Below are 17,985 nucleotides of genomic sequence, written 5' to 3' on the forward strand. Positions count from 1 at the left end.
TGGGCCTGGCCGGGCCGGGGGCAGGAGCCGGGGGCAGGGAGCAGGGAGCAGGCGGCCGTCCCAGGGGCCACCGGGGCTTTGGGGGACCCTGTGGCTCGCGGCCTGTGCTGGTGAGTGTTCACCGTCCAGACCCGCCCAGGGAGGGGGTCCCGACCTTTGCTTTTGCCCCTTTTCTTTGTCGGTTGGGAAAGAATGTGTAAGAGGGCACAGTTCACTGGCACAAAGGGTAGGCACCGTATTGAGCAACCATCACCACCAGCCGTCGCCAGAACGCCTTCATCTGCCCACAGGGACTGTCCCCAGCACACACCAGCCTCCCCCGCCCCGCCCCGCCCGGCCCCGTGCCGGCTCCTCCTCTGGCTCTGTGCGTCCGACGGCGCTCAGTGCCTCTCACACAGCAAAACCCTCCGTGGCCGCCCTTCTGTGTCCCCTGTCTCTAAGGGTCATCCACACTCGCACATGTGTCAGAATTGCCTCCTTCTCTAAAGCTGAACAATATTCCATTTATGAACATACCACCTTTTACAAAATACGTTTTTTAATATATTTTTATTGATTTTTTTACAGAGAGGAAGGGAGAGAGATAGAGAGTTAGAAACGTCAATGACAGAGAAACACCGACCAGCTGCCTCCTGCACACCCCCCGCCGGGGATGTGCCCGCAACCAACGTTCATGCCCTTGACCGGAATCGAACCCGGGACCTTTCAGTCCGCAGACCGACGCTCTATCCACCGAGCCAAACCGGTTTCAGTTTTTACAAAATATTTTTTTATTGATTTCAGAGAGGAAGGAAAAGGGAGAGGGAGAGAGAGAAACATCCATGATGAGAGAGAACCATGGATCGGTGCCTTCTGCATGTCCCACCCCGGGGATGGAGCCTGCGGCCTGGGCCTGTGCCCTGACCTGGGAGGCAAACCGTGACCTCCTGGTTCCTAGGTCAGCGCTCACCACTGAGCCACACCGGCCGGGCACCCGTGGACATCGCGGAGCACAGTGGAACTCGCCGTGGGCGGCTTGGCGCTCCTCGGGGCTCGCCCTCCGTTGTCCCCCGGACAGAGGCTGGCGGGGCTGACCCCTCAGGGGCCCGGGCCCTGGGGTGGGGGTCAGCCAGCTCCCCGAGGGGCCGTGCCGGTGAGGGCTGGCCGCGTGCAGGACGAGGGGGCGTCCCGTGGGCCCCGCGGCCGCGGGCAGTGCCGTCCGGCCCGGTGGTCAGAGCCGGGGCACGCGGGCGGTCGGTGTGTCTGTCTGTCTGTCTGTCTCTTCCTCCGGCTCCTTTTTTTAGGTCACTGCCCTTCCCCAGACAGACGGCTCTTTGTGCTCTTCTCCCGAGTCTTCTGCGCGGTCGAAAGTGTTTCAAACCCAAAACGTTAAATAAACAAATACCCGGAAGCCGCGCTCTGCCCACGCTCGGGCCGGTTGTGAGGACGAGGGAGGGCGTTCCCCGAAGGCTGGGCCTCTGGGCAGGGCCGTGGGCCGTGGGCGGGAGCCGTAGCCACTCGCTCTCCCCTCCCACCCTCCCAGGCAGGGCCATCGGCTGCGACAGGAGAGGCCTCCGTGCCTACCTGCTGCACCAGGAAGCGCTGAGGCCCAAGGTCCTGAGTCCGCCTTGTGGAGAAACACTGGGTCCTGCCCGGCCGGTGCGGCTCAGTGGTTAGAGCACCGCCCTAGGATCCAGGAGGCCACCGTTGGATTCCCGGTCAGGGCATGTGCCCGGGTTGTGGGCTCGATCCGCAGCGTGGGGCGTGCAGGAGGCGGCAGATCCATGCTTCTCTCTCACCTACAGAAGCATCCACGAGAAGAATGGTTCCCTTTTTGACTGAATTTGTCGTAATGACGGTTAACAGGACGGCACAGAGTTCAGGCGGCGCCCAGTCCCACAACATGTCACCTGTACCCTCTGTCGTGTGTTCACCCCAACTCAGGTCTCCCCTCAATGTTCACGCCAGCCCCGCCCCCCGCTGCCTCCTCCATCACTCCTCGCCCCGCCTTCCCTGGCGGTTTTAACACGTGTCCATGTCCATGAGGTTTTTTTCTCTCTTTTTCTCTCAATCCCTCCAGCTCCCCTCAGCCCCCCCAGAAGCCCTGCTGCTGGTCAGCCTCTCGCTCTCCCCGAGGCCACGGGAGGGTTCTGAGGGGCGACCTGGGACAGTGCCTGGGACAACTGCAGAGTGCTCTGGGCAAGATGTTTTTAAAAATATATTTGTATTGCTTTCAGAGAGGGAGGGAGAGGGAGAGAGAGAAACGTCCATGATGAGAATCGTGGACCGGCTGCCTCCCGCACGCCCCCTTACTGGGGATGGAGTCACAACCCGGGCCTGTGCCCTGACCGGGGACCGGACTTGTGTCCCTTCTGTCCCCAGGCTGACGGCTCTGCCCACTGAGCCACACCAGCCAGGGCCACCGGGCAAGGTTTGTGAGATCCCCAGTGTGTAAGGCAGAGGAAGCTGGCTGGCACGCCCCCTGCCCGGCAGTGTCCCTCCGCGGGGCCCTGTGGTGCGTGAGACCTCCTGATCCGGGGGCGGTGTGTCCTGGGCAGAGGCGAGGCCTCGGCAGCCTGGGCAGTGACGGCGGGAGCCGACCTGAGAGCGTGCTGGCCACTCGGGCCACACGTAATGGGGCAGGTGAGGTGGCCCTTGGTCCTCCCCGCCCAGGCAGCCGGCTAGTGTCCAGGCCCCACGGCTGGGCAGAGCCGGGGAGGGGAGGAGGGGAGGGGAGGGGAGGGCGGGAGCGGAGGCCAGGCCAGGCCAGGTTGCTCTGTCCCGGGATGATCCCGCTCGGAGGGCAGGGGGCCGCCCGCAGCCGGGATGGATCGCCCGTTTCCTGGCTGCAGGGAGAGGCCCCGGCCGGTGGGAGAGGTCACGGCCCCGCCCGGCGTGGGGGAGCGGTGTTTACCGGGCGGCCAGCTGGAGCGGGCGAGAGTGGCCGGCTAATCCCTGGTTTCCACGGAGCCCGAGGCCTGCGACGTGCCAGCCCGCGCCCGCCGCCCGCCGCCCGGCCCCTGCCCTGATGGCCGTGGTGACGGACGGACGGACGGGCCGGCCAGCCAGACGGTGAAAACAGGAAACCCGGTCTTTTAAAAATAATCCGGGGGGCGGAGAGAAAGCCAAGGAGCAAAGAGTGGGAACCAGGGGACGGCAGGGTCCCGATGCCCGTGCACCCCGAGGCGGGAGGGGGAGCGGGAGCCCTCCTGGGGGGCTGGGCCCTTGGACGGCCCCGGGAGGCGGGCACCAGGGGAGGCCAGGTGGATGGGGTCTGCCACCCCAGACCCCAGCTGGCGGGGAGCCCCCAGGTCTCCCCCTCCCGGCACACGGGGGTGTGGCGCCAGCTGTGAGAGGGCAGGGTCAGTGGCCGGACCCCAATGGTGCCCCCCCAGCCTCCCGCACAGAGCGGCCGGGGGCTGCGATCTGGCGGCGCCAGCCCTTCCCCCACCCCCTCTCCCTGTCCCCCGGCAAAGCCTGGCGCAGGCCCTGCCTCCGGGGCCGCCCCTTCCTGCCTCTCCCGGGGCAGCCGGCCGGCCAGGCCCGGGTGCCCCTTATCTCGGCGGCCGGCCGGGAGGGCCGGTTATCTCTGCCCTCCATGCGGCCCGGAGGAAGCCGGTGCCGAGCGGCACACGCAGGCACCGCGTCCACAACAGGAAGCCGGGCGCGGCCGGTGCCCGGGCACCTTCTGGGGCCGCCTCCCGGCCCCTGCGGCTCTCAGAGCCGGGTTTTCCGACGGCATTTACATGTGTGACGCGGCGTGTCAGCGGCACACCTGCCCGTGACTCCGGGGTCCTGCCTGGCAGTCTGGGTACGGCACAGTGTGGACACCATTCCTTCTAAAGCCCAGCTTCCGGCTCTGGCCGGTGGGGCTCAGTGGATAGAGCGTCGGCCTGCGGACTGAAGGGTCCTGGGTTCAATTCCCACCAAAGGCACAGGCCTGGGTTGCAGGCTCGATCCCCAGGGTGGGGCATGCAGGAGGCAGCCAATCTATGACTCTCTCTCATCATCAATGTTTTTCTCTCCCTTCCTCTCTGAAATCAATAAAAATATATTTTTAGCCCAAACCGGTGTGGCTCAGTGGATGGAGCATCGGCCTGCAGACTGAAAGGTCCCGGGTTCGACTCTGGTCAAGGGCATGTACCTTGGTTGCAGGCGCATCCCCAATAGGGGGTGTGCAAGAGGCAGCTGATCGATGGTTCTCTCTCATCGATGTTTCTAGCTCTCTATCCCTCTCTCTTCCTCTCTGTAAAACATCAATAAAACATATTTAAATGCATATATTTTAATGTTTATATTTAATATAATATATATTTAATATACGTCTAATATATATATAGTAATATAATATATTTAATATATATATTTTAGAAAAGGAAAGTAAAATATTTAAAAAAAAAAAAAAAAAAAAAAGTAAAGCTCAGCTCCACCTGCATCCCAGAGTGCCCTCTGAGTGGCCTTGTGAGTGAGAAAGACCCTCTCCCAGGGAGGGCAGAGGCATGAAGGGGAGCCCGCCCCCACCCCCTGCCCCCTGTGATGCCTCCACCCGCCCGGAGACCTCCCGCGCCTGGCCCAGCAGCCCGGGGGAGCCGGGGGCGGGAGGGGGCGGGAGGGGGCTGGAGTTCCCGTTCTCTCTGGTGTCTCCGGGCCTCTCAGCCACATACCCTGCGGGCAGCCTCGGAAGCCTGGCGGGCAGGCCTGGCATCGGGCGGTCCACTGGGCAGCTGCCCGGAGGGCGGGCCCGGCAGGAGGTGGCCGAGTCTGCCCTGAGCCGTGCTGAGGCCACCCATCCTCCCCCTCATGGGTGTGCCCGTGTGTGTGTCCTTGACTTCAGAGAGGAAGGAAGAGAGAGAGAGAGAAACATCGATGATGAGAGCGAATCACGCGTCGGCTGCCTCCTGCACGCCCCACCCTGGGGACGGAGCCTGTAACCTGGGCCTGTGCCCTGGACCGGAATCAAACCGGGGACCCTTCAATCCGCAGGCTGGCGCTCTATCCGCTGAGCCACACCGGCCAGGGCCGTGGGTCCTTGTTAACGAGCCGGCTCGGTGTCAGGCGTGTCCTGTGCCTCGTCCCCCTCTTGCACGTAAACAGAGCGCCCGGCGCTGAGCAGCCTGGACCCGAGCCGTCCCCGAGCACAGAGGAGCGCGTTGTGGCTATTTTGGGATTTCCTCTCCAGGCACCCCGGGGCCCCTGGCTCGGTGGACCCCCCGGCACCTCACAGCCCTCTGGCAGTGCGCTGGGCAGGCCAGGTGCAGGGTGTGGGCTCGGCCAGAGGCTGAGGGCGGACTGCAGGGCCCCAGGCTCTCCCGCCCGCCCCGGAGGTGAGGGCATGGCCTGAGTGCCCCCTGCCGGCCAGTGCTGGGCGCTGTCCAGGACTTCGGTTTGGGGGAACCCCTGTGGGTCTGGAGGAGCTGAGATGCCCCAGACTGTGCCTCTCCCCTTTGACCGCTATTCGTAGCCCATTCTCGCCATCGGGCATCGCAGCATGTGCCAGCGGGGGTGGGGGGGGGGCGCGGGGGGGGATCAGGGGGTCGGACCAGGGACCTCCGGGGCCCACAGGGTCCTGTGGTTGGTCCCGCACCCCCAGCTGTGCCACGGCGCCGATCCCAGACTCGGCCCTCTCCGGGCCTGTGCCACCAGGCAGTGTGGGGCGGTCCGCGTCCGGGGGCACGTCCTGCGGCCACACCCCAGGCGTGTTCGGGCCCTTGGGCTTTGCTTCCTGCCTTTTGCGCTGTTTGCTTCCTGGGGCCGCCTCGGAGCCCTTGGGAATAGGCGGGTGCAAACCCACACAAACAACCTCCCGGACCAGCCTGGCACGCTCCCCTGGCCCCCGGCCTGCTCCGTCCCGGGACCTGGAGGCCCTGCCGCCGGGGGAGGGCCCTCCGGGGACGGGGCGGGCACGGGCGGGCACGGCTCAGCCGCCACTCAGCCTCCTCCTCGGCTGCGCTAGCGTCAGTGATTCATTTCCTCCTGGAGCCGGTGAGCTTCCCAGCAGAATTCCGGCTCGGAGCCTGGCCGGCCTGGCTCGGAGCTCCCGCCCTGGCCGGTGTGCGCCTTCTCTTCGGACAGGGCCTTCCCCGGGGCCCAGAGTCCCTCTGACTCCGTTTTAGACGGCATCTATTTACGTTTAACTTCGTCACAAGGGAAGACGGGCTCCTTGGGCCTGGAGGGCGGTCCTGTGATTTTTAACGCCTTCTCAGGGTAGTCAGGATACAGTTAATTTTCCATCGCCCCGGAAAAAACCCCTTAAATAACCACACACCCTCCTCGCCTCCTGCCGCTGGCCATCTGTTCTCCGTCCCCGTAGGTTGTCTTTTTAAACCATGTCAGATGCCCTCGCCAGTGTGGCTCAGTGGATAGAGCACCGGCCTGCCAGGTCCTATTCCGGTCAAAGGCGTGTACCTCGGCTGCAGGCTCCTTCGGGGCGAGTGCAGGAGGAGGCAACCAATCGATGTGTGTCTCCCACATCGATGTGTCTCCCTGTCTTTCCCTCTCTCTCCTCCTCTCTCTAAAAATCCGGGGGAACATGTCCTCAGGAGAGGGTGAGCAAACAAAACAAAAAGAAAAGGAAATAGCCGAAGCCGGTGTGGCTCAGTGGATGGAGCGTCCGCCTGCGGACTGAAGGGTCCTAGGTGGACTGAAGGGTCAAGGGCATGGACCTTGGTTGCAGGCACATCCCCAGTGGGGGGTGTGCAGGAGGCAGCTGACCGATGTGTCTTTATAATCAATGTTTCTAACTCTCTATCCCTCTTCCTTCTTCTCTGTAAAAAAAATCAATAAAATATATTTTAAAAAGAAAAGAAAAGGAAATGGAGCCTTTCGGAAAACATTTGAAGATGTGGATTGTAGCAGCCCGGAGACGCAGGCTGACAAGGGTGCCTTGCTATGATTGGTGGCTGCCCCTTTCTAGACCCACTGTGTGCCAGGAGCAGTTGGTCCTACTGTGTGCCGCACTCCGTCTCAGAACAGCCCCGCTGCGTCCCGTCACCCCCAGTGGCCGGAGGAGGCTCCGAGGGCGTGTCTCTCGCATGCCACCCAGCTCGGGGCCAGGGTGGGGGGAGTCGGGACCACGAGGCAGCCCTGGAGCGGAGGATGGAATTAGCCGCATCGGGGCTGCCCTGTGGGACAGATGGAGGAACATCTTGGCTGAAAGCTGGCTAACCGCGGGGATAAGCTGTCGAGGAATGTGAGAAATTCCCGTCTGGGGAGCGCTGGGGGATAAACTACTTTCCAGGGCATGCTCCGGGCTCGGGGTTCAGCTGCTTGGTGGCAGGCACCGGTCTCGATGGTCCCTCAAGAAACACCTTTTGCCGGGACCGGTTTGGCTCAGTGGATAGAGCGTCGGCTTGCAGACTGAAAGGTCCCGGGTTCGATTCCAGTCAAGGGCATGTACCTTGGTTGTGGGTACATCCCCAGTAGGGGGTGTGCAAGAGGCAGCTGATCAATGATTCTCTCCCATCGATGTTTCTAACTCTCTATCCCTCTCTCTTCCTCTGTGAAAAATCAATAAAATATATTTTTTTAAAAAGAAAAAAGAAACCTCTTTTTTTTCTTTTCTGTCTTTGTTTTTTTTTTTCTGTGCTTTATTTATTTATTTTAAAAAATATATATTTTATTGATTTTTTTTTACAGAGAGGAAGAGAGAGGGATAGAGAGCTAGAAACATCGATGAGAGAGACACATCGGTCAGCTGCCTCCTGCACACCCCCTACTGGGGATGTGCCCACAACCAAGGTACATGCCCTTGACTGGAATCGAACCCGGGACCTTTCAGTCTGCAAGCCACGGAGCCAAACCGGTTTTGGCTTTTTCTGTCTTTTTGTTGTTGTTAATCCTCAGCTGAGGATATTTTCCATGGATGTTTAGGGAGAGGGGACGAGAGAGAAGGAGAGACAGAGAGAAACGTCGGTGAGAGAGACACTGACTGGTTGCCTCCTGCAGACACCCCGACCGGGGCCAGGGAACTTGCAATCAGGGTCGGTGCCCTTGGCCCGAAATGAACCCGGGACCCTCCCGTCCTGCGTGCTGAGCCTTCGGGGCGTACCGCGGTCTGCACATTGAAGTTCCCGCCCGTGTTTCCACGGGAAAGAGGCTTCCGGCCACAAATGCACGGAGACCTGTGGCAGCACCCGGGGTTCCCGGCTGGAGGGGAACCCCGGAGGGCGCCCCCCTCTGACCCCGGACCTCCCGCTGCCAGGCCTGCCTCCCAGCAGCCCCGTCTCAGCCCGGCCTCCAGCAGCCCCGTCCAGCCCGGCCTCCAGCTGTCATTCCCCGAGTGCCGCCCCGCCCTGCAGTTGTTAGGACGCATAGCGGTGCTCCGGGAATGTGCCCGCCGCCGGGGTCTGGGGTCCCTGCTGCTCCTGGGGGGCTCCCCGGGGAGCCCGGAGCCCGGAACCGGCCGTGGAGCAGGCGGCGTCCGCATTCCCACATCTCGGGAGGGAGTGGGTCTGGGCACCGATGGGGCTGTGCTGGGGTGAGCGGTAGGGCCCCTCGGTGCTCGGAATGGAGGAGGAGGGTTTTTTGGTGTGTTTTTTTGTTTTGTTTTTGTTTTTTAATGTATTTTTTATTGATGTCAGAGAGGAAGGGAGAGAGAGAGAAACATCCATGGGAGAGAGAACCATTGATCGGCTGCCTCCCTCACGCCCTCCACTGGGGATCAAGCCTGCAACCTGGAATCAAACCCTGGGCCCTTCCATCTGCAGGCCGGCGCTCTATGCACTGAGCCACACGGGCCAGGGCGGAGGGAGGGGTGGGGGTTGCGATGATTCCCTCCTGGGTGTCTGCACACGGAGCGGCGGCAGGTGCTGGGTGGACCTGAGGTGCCGAGAGGCCCCGGGGACTCGGGCTGCCTCGTGGGGAGGCCACGCTGCCCCCCTCTCGGCCCCCCGCCCACCGCTGCCGCGCAGAGCAGGCGTGGAATCCGGCAGGAATGCACAGCCGTCCTGCCCCGGTGCCCGGCCCTGCACCCTCTGCCGCTCGGGCCCGCGTGGCCTGGGCGTCATGTCCCGCCCTCGCCCACGCCCGCACGCCCGCAGGCATGCCCCTTCTCGGACAGAGTCCCTTCCCAGGCGAGAGGGGCGGGGGGGGGGCAGTCCCAGAAGAGGGAGCCTTGGGGTCTCTCATCCTCTTCCTCAGCCCGGCCTGCCTGCTCCCCGGCTCACCCGTCTGTCCAAAGGCCGCTTGCTCAGCCCAGATTCTCATCATGAATGTTTCTCTTTCCCTCCCCTCTCCCTTCCTCTCTGAAATCAATAAAAATATATTTAAAAAGCCCTGGCCGGTGTGGCTCAGTGGATAGAGCGTCGGCCTGTGGACTGAAAGGTCCCAGGTTCGATTCGGGTCAAGGGCATGGACCTTGGTTGCGGGCACATCCTCAGTAGGAGGTGTGCAGGAGGCAGCTGGTCGATGTTTCTCTCATCCCTCTCCCTTCCTCTCCGTAAAAAAAGTCAGTAAAACATATTTTTAGCCGAAACCGGTTTGGCTCAGTGGATAGTGCGTCGGCCTGCGGACTGAAAGGTCCCAGGTTCGATTCCGGTCAAGGGCATGTACCTTGGTTGCGGGCACATCCCCAGTAGGGAGTATGCAAGAGGCAGCTGGTCGATGTTTCTCTTCCATCGACTTTTCTAGCTCTCTATCCCTCTCCCTTCCTCTCTGTAAGATATCAATAAAATATATATTTTTAAAAACATTTAAAAAAGAAATATATATATATATTGTGTACACACACACACACGCACGCGCGCGCGCGCGCGCAGCACCTTTGTCGGGACCTGCTCTCCTGCCTGGGCAGGTGGCAGCGATGGTGCCGGGTGGGCGTGTGACAGCTGTGCCAGGCGGGGAGGAGGGGGCGCCCGGCCAGCTGGGGGTGAGCCCGGCCCAGCCCAGGCAGTCACACCGCGATGACAGCGGGATTATCGCCGCCGGTGGTAATTCCCACACGACAGTGTCAAGTTTCAGGTCAAGAGCAGAGGCTGGTCCTCCGTGTCCACCCATCAGCGCCCGGCTCCTGGCGGCTTGCTTTCCGGCAGTTCCTCGGCGGTGCCCTGGCCCTGTGCTCGCTCCGCGGAAACCCTGCGGCCGGCAGACTCTGAGGCCCTGGGGGGGTGGGGGGGGTGAGGCCTGCTCCTGCCAATTCTTTTTCTTCTTTTTAAAAAAAATACATTTTATGGTTTTTTTACAGAGAGGAAGGGAGAGCGATAGAGAGTCAGAAACATCGATGAGAGAGAAACATCAACCAGCTGCCTCTTGCACACCCCCCACCGGGGAGGTGCCGGCAACCAAGGTCCATGCCCTTGACGGGAATCGAACCCGGGACCCTTTAGTACGCAGGCCAACACTCTATCCACTGAGCCACTCCGGTTTTGGCTGTGCGTTTTATTTTTATACGTTTCATAGATTTCAGAGAGGAAGGGAGAGGGAGAGAGAGTTGGAAACATCAGTGAGAGAGAAACATCCATCAGGTGCCCATGCCCTTGACCAGGAGGCAATAAAAATAAAAATGATGATGATGACGTCATCCCGCGGCGGAAGCTGCAGCTCTTTCCGGCCGCGGTTTCCCCTCGGCCCGCCCGGCCGTGGCACCAGGGTGTTCCAGACCCAGCCCGACCCAGAGCATAAATACCCTCTCCCTCTGCAGGACCTGGGGTCTTAGCACAGGAGGGTCCTCGGAGACCCTAGAAGGTCCCTTAACAGCATCTGGATGCTGGTTGGGGTCCTTGTCTGCCCATGCTGGGGCCCTTCGGTCTTAGTGCTAAAAGTCACTGACAGCCTGACCAGTGTTGCTCAGTGGGTAGAGGAAGGGTACCGGGTTCGATTCTGAGCCAGGGCATGTACCTCGTGGCAGGTTCAATCCCTGGCCCTGGTTGGCCCACGTGTGGGAGGAAACCAATCAATGGTCGCCCCCCTGCCAGCCTGAGCCGGGCGCTGTCCAGGACTTTGGTTCGGGGGAAACCCCTGCGGGTCTGGAGGAGCTCAGATGCCCCAGACCATGCCTCTCCCCTTTGACCTCTATTCGTAGCCCCCCCACCCCCCAGTGGGGATCCAGCCCGCCACTCGGGCCTGTGCCCTTGACCGGAATCGAACCCGGGACCCTTCTGTCCGCAGGCCAACGCTCTATCCACTGAGCCACACCAGCCAGGGCCCGGCTGTGTTGTTTTTGAAGCTCCCCAGGTGGCGCCGGCCGGTGGCGGGCAGTGTGAGAACCTGGGCGTGGCAGGGGCGTGGGAGGCGGCTGAGACTGGCCACCCATGGGCCCCGAGGCTTGGCAGAGGCGTCTCCCAGCGCTGACCACCAGGTCCCGCCGGCCATAACTCCTCCCGCTGTGCAGGTGGACAGAACGGAAAATGCATGTCCCCCGCCCGCCCCCCACCCCTCCCTGGGATTGCTGGGTCGGCTCCCAAGCCCGTGGCTGGCCCTCTGCCCGCCTGGCCTGGGTGGCGCGGGCACCACGGGCACCGGGGCCGGAGCGGCAGGGCGGGGAGGGGAGGGGGGCGGACGCTGTAAGCCGTGCACCGCCAGGCGCCTGTGCACTGACCCCGGGGCGGGGCGGGGCTGGTGCAGGTGAGTCAGAGGGAAGTGATGTCACCGGGGAACAAGACCCTGTGGCGCCCGGAAGCGGCCCTCCCATGCGGCTCGCGGTGGGCTGGGCCTGTGGGGTGAGGTCCTGGGGACGGAGCTGCAGGAACACCCCCACCCTTACCCCCACCCTGGCTGTGGCCCTGGGACTGGGCCTGGGGAGAGGGGAGGGAGGGATGGCCGCTGGCACTGGGCAGCCCCCGGGAGCGGGGAGGGAGTGGGGATTGGGTGGTGTGGGGGGAGCCGTTCTCGGTCCGCGTTGGCACTCCGATGGGGGTTCTGCCAGCCCGTTAGGGAGGTGAGCAGATGGGGGCGGGGGCGTGGCGTGGGATGGCCTGTGCTCTTCACCCTGTCACCCCCCCGCCTCACCCCTACCCCCCAACCGACAGGTGTCCCAGGGACTGTTCCTGACAGCCAAACCCCAGCATTCGGGCTCTGCCGTTCTGAGAGGGCTCAGGGTCCCCCCCCTCCCCATAAGACGCAGGTGTCCGGACGCCCCGTCTCGCATGGCCTGGGAGCAGCTGCGGGGCTGGCCCCCCTCACCCCGGGGCCGGTGCGCCTGAGCTCCCTGCGTGGTGCCCGCAGCGGCCGGCGGTGCCCTCGGCCCCGCTCCCCGTCCCTGACGCCGGCCCCTCTCTGCCCACAGACTCATCCTTCGGGACGCCGCCCGGGTACGGCTGCGCAGCGGACCAGGCCGAGGAGCAGCGGCGGCACCAGGACGGGCTGCCCTACATCGATGACTCGCCCTCCTCCTCTCCCCACCTGGGCGGCAAGGGCCGGGCCGGCCGGGACGCGCTGGCCTCGGGCGCCCTGGAGCCGGCCAAGGCGGTGAGTCCGGGCGGCGGGCGGCGGGCGGGCGGCCATCCGAGTCCCAGAGGCTCCTGGAGGCCCAGCCCCTCGGCTCAGGGGCCGGCGGTGATGGAGCAGCCACGGTGGCTGCTGAGTCGCTGAAGCTCCCTTCTCCTCCTCCATCCGGGCACAGGGCCTGGCTGCGGGCGCAGGGAGCTGTCTCCCAGCGTGGCAGAGGCGGGCGGCCCCGCGTCCGCGCCGAGCAGGAGAGACGCCCACAAACGCATTTGCTCCCTCTTACTGGAGGGGGTGCCGACGACCCCACCCATCGGTCCACGGTCATCGTTTAAAATATATGTTTTTTCTTGTTTTTTTAAAAAGATATTTTATTGGTTTTTTTTATAGAGAGAAAGGGAGGAGGATAGAGAGTTAGAAACGTGGATGAGAGAGAATCATCGATCAGCTAGCTGCCCTTGACCGGAATCGAACCTGGGACCTTTCATTGAGCCACACAGGTTTCGGCATGGGCCTGCGCCTCTTAAGCTTTTGTGGTTTCTGAAGACCTCGGCCCCGGGCCCGTGCTGAGCCCTGAGGCTGGGAGGGGGCCGGGTGTGGCACACAGCGGCCTGTGCAGCCCCTCGCCCGGCCTCCGGCCTCACCACTGTGCACGGACCACGGCTCAGAGAGGCCGAGCCGCGGGCCCAGGCCACACAGCGGGCAGATCTGGAGCCCTCCTGGCCCCCTCGCTGGCATTTCCCTCGGCTTCCTCTCTCGGGCCCTCCCGTTCTTCCTGCTTGGCACTCGGGTTTGGAACGGGCAGCGGCCCGCAGGGGCCTGAGCGAGGAGGTGGGGCCCTGAGCGGGGAAGGCTCCAGCCTGCCCCGCCGCCTCCCCTCAGGGCTCTCTCCCTGCCAGGACCGCCCTCCACCTCCAGGTCCCTGGAGGACACGCTCCCGGTGCCCCAGGCCCTTGGGATGTGGCCCCTCCAACACCCCCCCCACCCCCTGCCCCCTGACTCCTGCCCTCAGGCCCTCCTCTGTGCTGACGGCGTGCCGGCTCAGGACTCCCCCGAGCACTGACTGCTCAGACTCTGAGGGCGCAGGGTGTGTCGGCCTGGGCACAGCGTGTCCCGAGGGGCCTGCCGAGCCGCCGCCCGTGTGCTCAGGGAGGTGGCTGGGCGTGAGACTGCGTGTCATTTCCCGGGGTGGCTCTCGGCCAAGATCTTACCGGCTGGTTGCTGCCCAGTGCATCGGCACACACCGGCATGCACATTCACACCCATGCCCGTCCACACATGCATGCACATGTGCGCGCAAGCATGCACACATGCATGCACACGCATGCATGCACTTAGCTCACGGAAACGTCATAGGATGCCACAAAGCTGGCTGGCAGTCCGCCTGGTGGTGGAACAGGCAGGCCATTAGTCGCCTTCTGTGAACATGGGGCCCCTCCCCGCTTGGGGTGTGGCCAGCCTCCAGCACCGGGCTTTGCCGCACCCCGTCCCCCAGTCAGGGGGCCAGCTGGGCTGGTGGCCAGGCCGTCACTCATCGCCTTTATTTATTTATTTAAAATAAATTTTATTGATTTTGTACAGAGGGGAAGGGAGAGGGATAGAGTTAGAAACATCGATGAGAGAGAATCATCGACCAGCTGCCTCCTGCACACCCCCCAGTGGGGATGTGCCCGCAACCCAGGTCCATGCCCTTGGCCGGCACCGAACCTGGGACCTTTCAGTCCGCAGGCCGGCGCGCCGTCCACAGAGCCACACCGGTCAGGGCTGTCCCGTGATCCGTAAAGACCCCGATTCCCAGTGGGGCCGCCCTCCGCTCTGAGGCACCGGTGGGCGCCCCGCAGCCGGGACGGGGGTCCGGCCGTCCGGCCGCGCGGGCTCCGTCTGCCCCGGCGCCAGCACCCAGTGCCGTGAGCCTGGCTTTGGGAGGCCGAGGCACAGAGCCGTGTTGATGGGGGGCAGGGGTCCTGTGGCTCACCCTAAGGGGGTCTCTGCCCTCAGAGTCCGAACAGCAGGCTCCGGAGGCAAAGGTCCTGAGCCCTGGAGCACCCAGCTCCGCCCCAGGCCCCGAGGGAGGGAGCGTGGCAGGAGGCAGCCCAGGGCTGCCCGGCCCTCCGGTCCAAGGGTCAGTGCGAGTGGCAGATCGCGGGCGGGCGGGAGTGACAGCGGCGGAGGGAGCGGGGCGGCCGGGCGGCGGGTCCCGGTGCCCCTCGGCTCCGCCTCTGCCGGGACCGACGCCCCTCGGTCGCAGGAGGAAGGTGAGGAGGGGGCAGGCCTTGCCCGGCTGGCTCGGCCACAAACTCCCCAATGTCAAGGCCAGCGGCAGCTCCTCTAGGCTTCGCGGTGACCACGCGTGAGTGGCCTCCGTGCCGGGGTTCCTGGGACGCCCTCCGATGCCGCCGGAGCCCCCGGACGGATGGACGGACGGACGGACACACGTCCCCGCGGAGACCAGCCCCCTCGGCCATCGCCTCGCGGGTCTGACCTCCGTCTGCGTCTCCCGCAGAGCGAGCTGGACCTGGAGAAGGGCTTGGAGATGCGAAAGTGGGTCCTGTCGGGCATCCTGGCGAGTGAGGAGACGTACCTCAGCCACCTGGAGGCGCTGCTGCTGGTGAGGGGGCCAGGAGGCCGGGGGTGGGGCAGGGGCATGGGGAAGCTGCTGGCTCACATGGCCCGGGCCAGAGGTCAGCTGGCGGGAGCCGGGGGCACCCACCCTCCTGGGCGTCATTGCGTCACCTGTGGGAGGGTCAGAGCTTCTCAGGGGTGGTGGATGGCAGCGTAAGACAGGTGCCAGCCCAAGCTGGATTCATGTGTTCATATTTCATGGAATTTAAATATATTTTTATTGCTCTCAGAGAGGAAGGGAGAGGGAGAGAGAGAGAGAGAGAAACATCTATGAGGAGAGAGAATCCGGGATCGGCTGCCTCCTGCACGATGCCCCCCACTGGGGGCCAGAGCTCACAGCCCCGGGCACGTGCCCTGACCGGGAGTGGAACCGTGACCTCCTGGTTCATAGGTCGATGCTCAACCACTGAGTCATGCCGGCCGGGCTACGTCATGGGATTTAAAAATAAAAGCACTAGCCGGTGTGGCTCATTGGACAGAGCGTCGGCCTGTCGACCAAGAGGTCCCGGGTTCGATTCCGGTCCAGGGCACGTACCTCGGTTGCAGGCTCCTCCCTGGTCCGGGCCCTGGTCAGGGCGTGTGCAGGAGGCAACCCGTCGACGTGTCTCTCTCTCTCTCTCACATCGATGTTTCTCTCCGCCTCTCCCACTCTTGCTAAAAAACCGCTGGAAACATATCCTCGGGCGAGGAATAAAAAAATAACGAGTGAATGGATGAAAAGCACCCGTGTCACGTGACCACGGCCACCCGTGGCCGTCCCGCGCCCTGACGCCGCCCCCCCGTGGCCGCGCGGCCTCCCTGTGCCCCTGCAGCCCATGAAGCCGCTGAAGGCGGCGGCCACCACCTCGCAGCCGGTGCTGACGAGCCAGCAGATCGAGACCATCTTCTTCAAGGTGCCCGAGCTCTACGAGATCCACAAGGAGTTCTATGACGGGCTGTGCCCCCGCGTGCAGCAGTGGAGCCACCAGCAGCGCGTGGGCGACCTCTTCCAGAAGCTGGTGAGCCGCGGGCGGGCGCGGGGCGGCCTCTCGGGGGACCCGCGGGCGGGCGCCGCCGGGGGCTCGGGGACACCGGGGCGACAGTGTCGAGTCAGAGTCCCGGGGTGGGTTGCCCGGCCCAGGTGGGCTCCGTGGTTGAGCGTTGACCTGTGAGCAAGCCCGGGTTCCAGGCTCGGTTCCCAGGAGGGGGCGTGCAGGAGGCAGCCGATCCGTGACCCTCTCATCGTTGGTGTTTCTGTCTCTCTCTCCCTCTCCTTTCTGAGATCAATTAAAAGATATATATATATATTTTTAAAAAAGGCTCTTGAGTCCCTTGCAGACTTTTTTTTGAAATATTTTTAAGACATTTTAAAATACGTTTTTTATGGATCTCAGAGAGGAAGGGAGACGGGGAGAGAGAGAGAGAGAGAAACGCCAAGGATGCGAGAGAATCGTGGACCGGCTGCCTCCTGTCCGCCCCCTCCTGGGGATGGAGCCTGCAACCTGGGCAGGTGCCCTTGACCGGAATCAAACCCGGGACCCTTCTGTCCTCAGGCCGAGGCTCTGCCCACTGTGCTAACCAGCTGGGGATTAAAATGTTTACTTATTGATTGGAGAGGGAGACAGAGGGGGACACCGACTTGTTGCATTCGTTGGCCTCCTGCACGGAAGGGGCGACTGCAGCCCACCTGCGTGGAGACCGCTGTCTGCCTCCCCTGACAGCCTTGAACTTTCGTTCTTGTCAGCAGCACCGTTTGCAGGCGTCGGTGGGAGGACTCGGCAGCGGGGGGCAGGGAGCCGCCACCTGCCGGGGCCGGGGCGGGAGGGGGGGGGGGCCCTGGCGTGAGTCACTCCTGGTGCCGCTGCCGCTGTGGGAGAGGCCGCGGGCTCGGCGCGCGGGGCGGGAGGCAGGGGGGAGGCCCTGGCAGGGGGAGCTGGGTGCCCGCAGCTCTGCACCGCCTGGCACCTGGGGCTCCGCCGGGGCTGCGGCTCGGCTCTCTCTCGGCGAGATGGGGCGCCGCGGGCCTGGCTCACGCCCGCGCCATGCTCTCTGCCTCCCTCCCCGCAGGCCAGCCAGCTGGGCGTGTACCGGGCCTTCGTGGACAACTACGGCGTCGCCATGGAAATGGCCGAGAAGTGCTGCCAGGCCAACGCTCAGTTTGCAGAAATCTCCGAGGTAGGCAGGTGCTCTTCGGACAGGGTGCCTCACCGGGCATTGGTCCGTCCGTCCCCATGGCGCAGGAGGACGAGGCGCGCCAAACCGAGGCTGGTTGTTCCCCTCAGCCGTGTCCGGGTGCCTCTGGGTGGGCGCCGTCCGCCTGCCCGTTGTGAGCAGACAAGGAGCAGCGAGGTTCCTCCCCGCGCCCCCCCCACTCCCCGGGGGCCAGGGCCCAAAGCTGGGGCTCAGTGAGGTCCCTGCAACGATGCTCCACCGCTGTCTGTGTGCCGTGAGGGAGGTCCGCACTGCTGCCCTTTTTAAAAACACATTTATTTTTATTGATTCCCGAGAGGAAGGAGGAGAGAGAGAGAGAGAAGCATCCGTGATGAGAGAGCACCCAGGGACCGGCTGCCTCCTGCCCACCCCTCGCTGGGGGTGGAGCCTGTGCCCCTGACCGGAATGGAGCCGTGACCGTGGAGCCACGCAGGCCGGGGCCTCACTTTTGCTGTTTGAGGCGTCCCGCTCCTCGGAGCTCTGACTCGCCTTCCCTGACCCCGGGAGGACCCGAGGAGCAAAGAGCTGCGGGTGAGGCGGGCGGCCGCCCAGAGACGCGGGAACCAGAAACAGGGAGGGCGGCAGCCGCCTGCTGGAGACCATCCCCCCGACCGCGGCGCCTGGCCGCGGCCCTGGGCTCCGTGCCCCGTTCTAACCCATCGCGGGAGGCCGGGGCCCTGACACTCACCGCCTCTGCGGTGATAACACGTGCCACGTGCTCCTCCGGGCCCCGGGGGGTGCCCGCTGCCCGCTGGCACAGCTGGTCACGGGCGACACCCCGCAGGGCTCCGGGCTGGCTCCAGACTGCCCTCCCCA

The 17,985-nt window shown here is 63.9% G+C and overlaps 1 protein-coding gene across 3 annotated transcripts in view; it reads left to right on the forward strand.

Moving 5' to 3' along the window:
- BCR (BCR activator of RhoGEF and GTPase) overlaps window positions 1-17,985 on the forward strand; it is a 52,552-nt gene that overhangs the window by 10,965 nt on the left and 23,602 nt on the right. The window contains exons 2-5 of one of the 3 annotated variants that reach the window (XM_036422933.2): window positions 12,200-12,381; window positions 14,861-14,965; window positions 15,792-15,977; window positions 17,026-17,133. In XM_036422933.2, coding sequence (XP_036278826.1) covers window positions 12,200-12,381; window positions 14,861-14,965; window positions 15,792-15,977; window positions 17,026-17,133 — 581 coding nt within the window. Of the gene's footprint in view, window positions 1-12,199; window positions 12,382-14,525; window positions 14,708-14,860; window positions 14,966-15,791; window positions 15,978-17,025; window positions 17,134-17,985 lie in introns of those variants that run through there. The other 2 variants (XM_036422935.2, XM_045576118.1) reach the window with 2 other exon arrangements.

The sequence above is a fragment of the Pipistrellus kuhlii genome, unplaced genomic scaffold, assembly GCF_014108245.1.
Source record: "Pipistrellus kuhlii isolate mPipKuh1 unplaced genomic scaffold, mPipKuh1.p scaffold_m20_p_74, whole genome shotgun sequence".
NCBI classification, from domain to species: Eukaryota; Metazoa; Chordata; class Mammalia; order Chiroptera; family Vespertilionidae; genus Pipistrellus; species Pipistrellus kuhlii.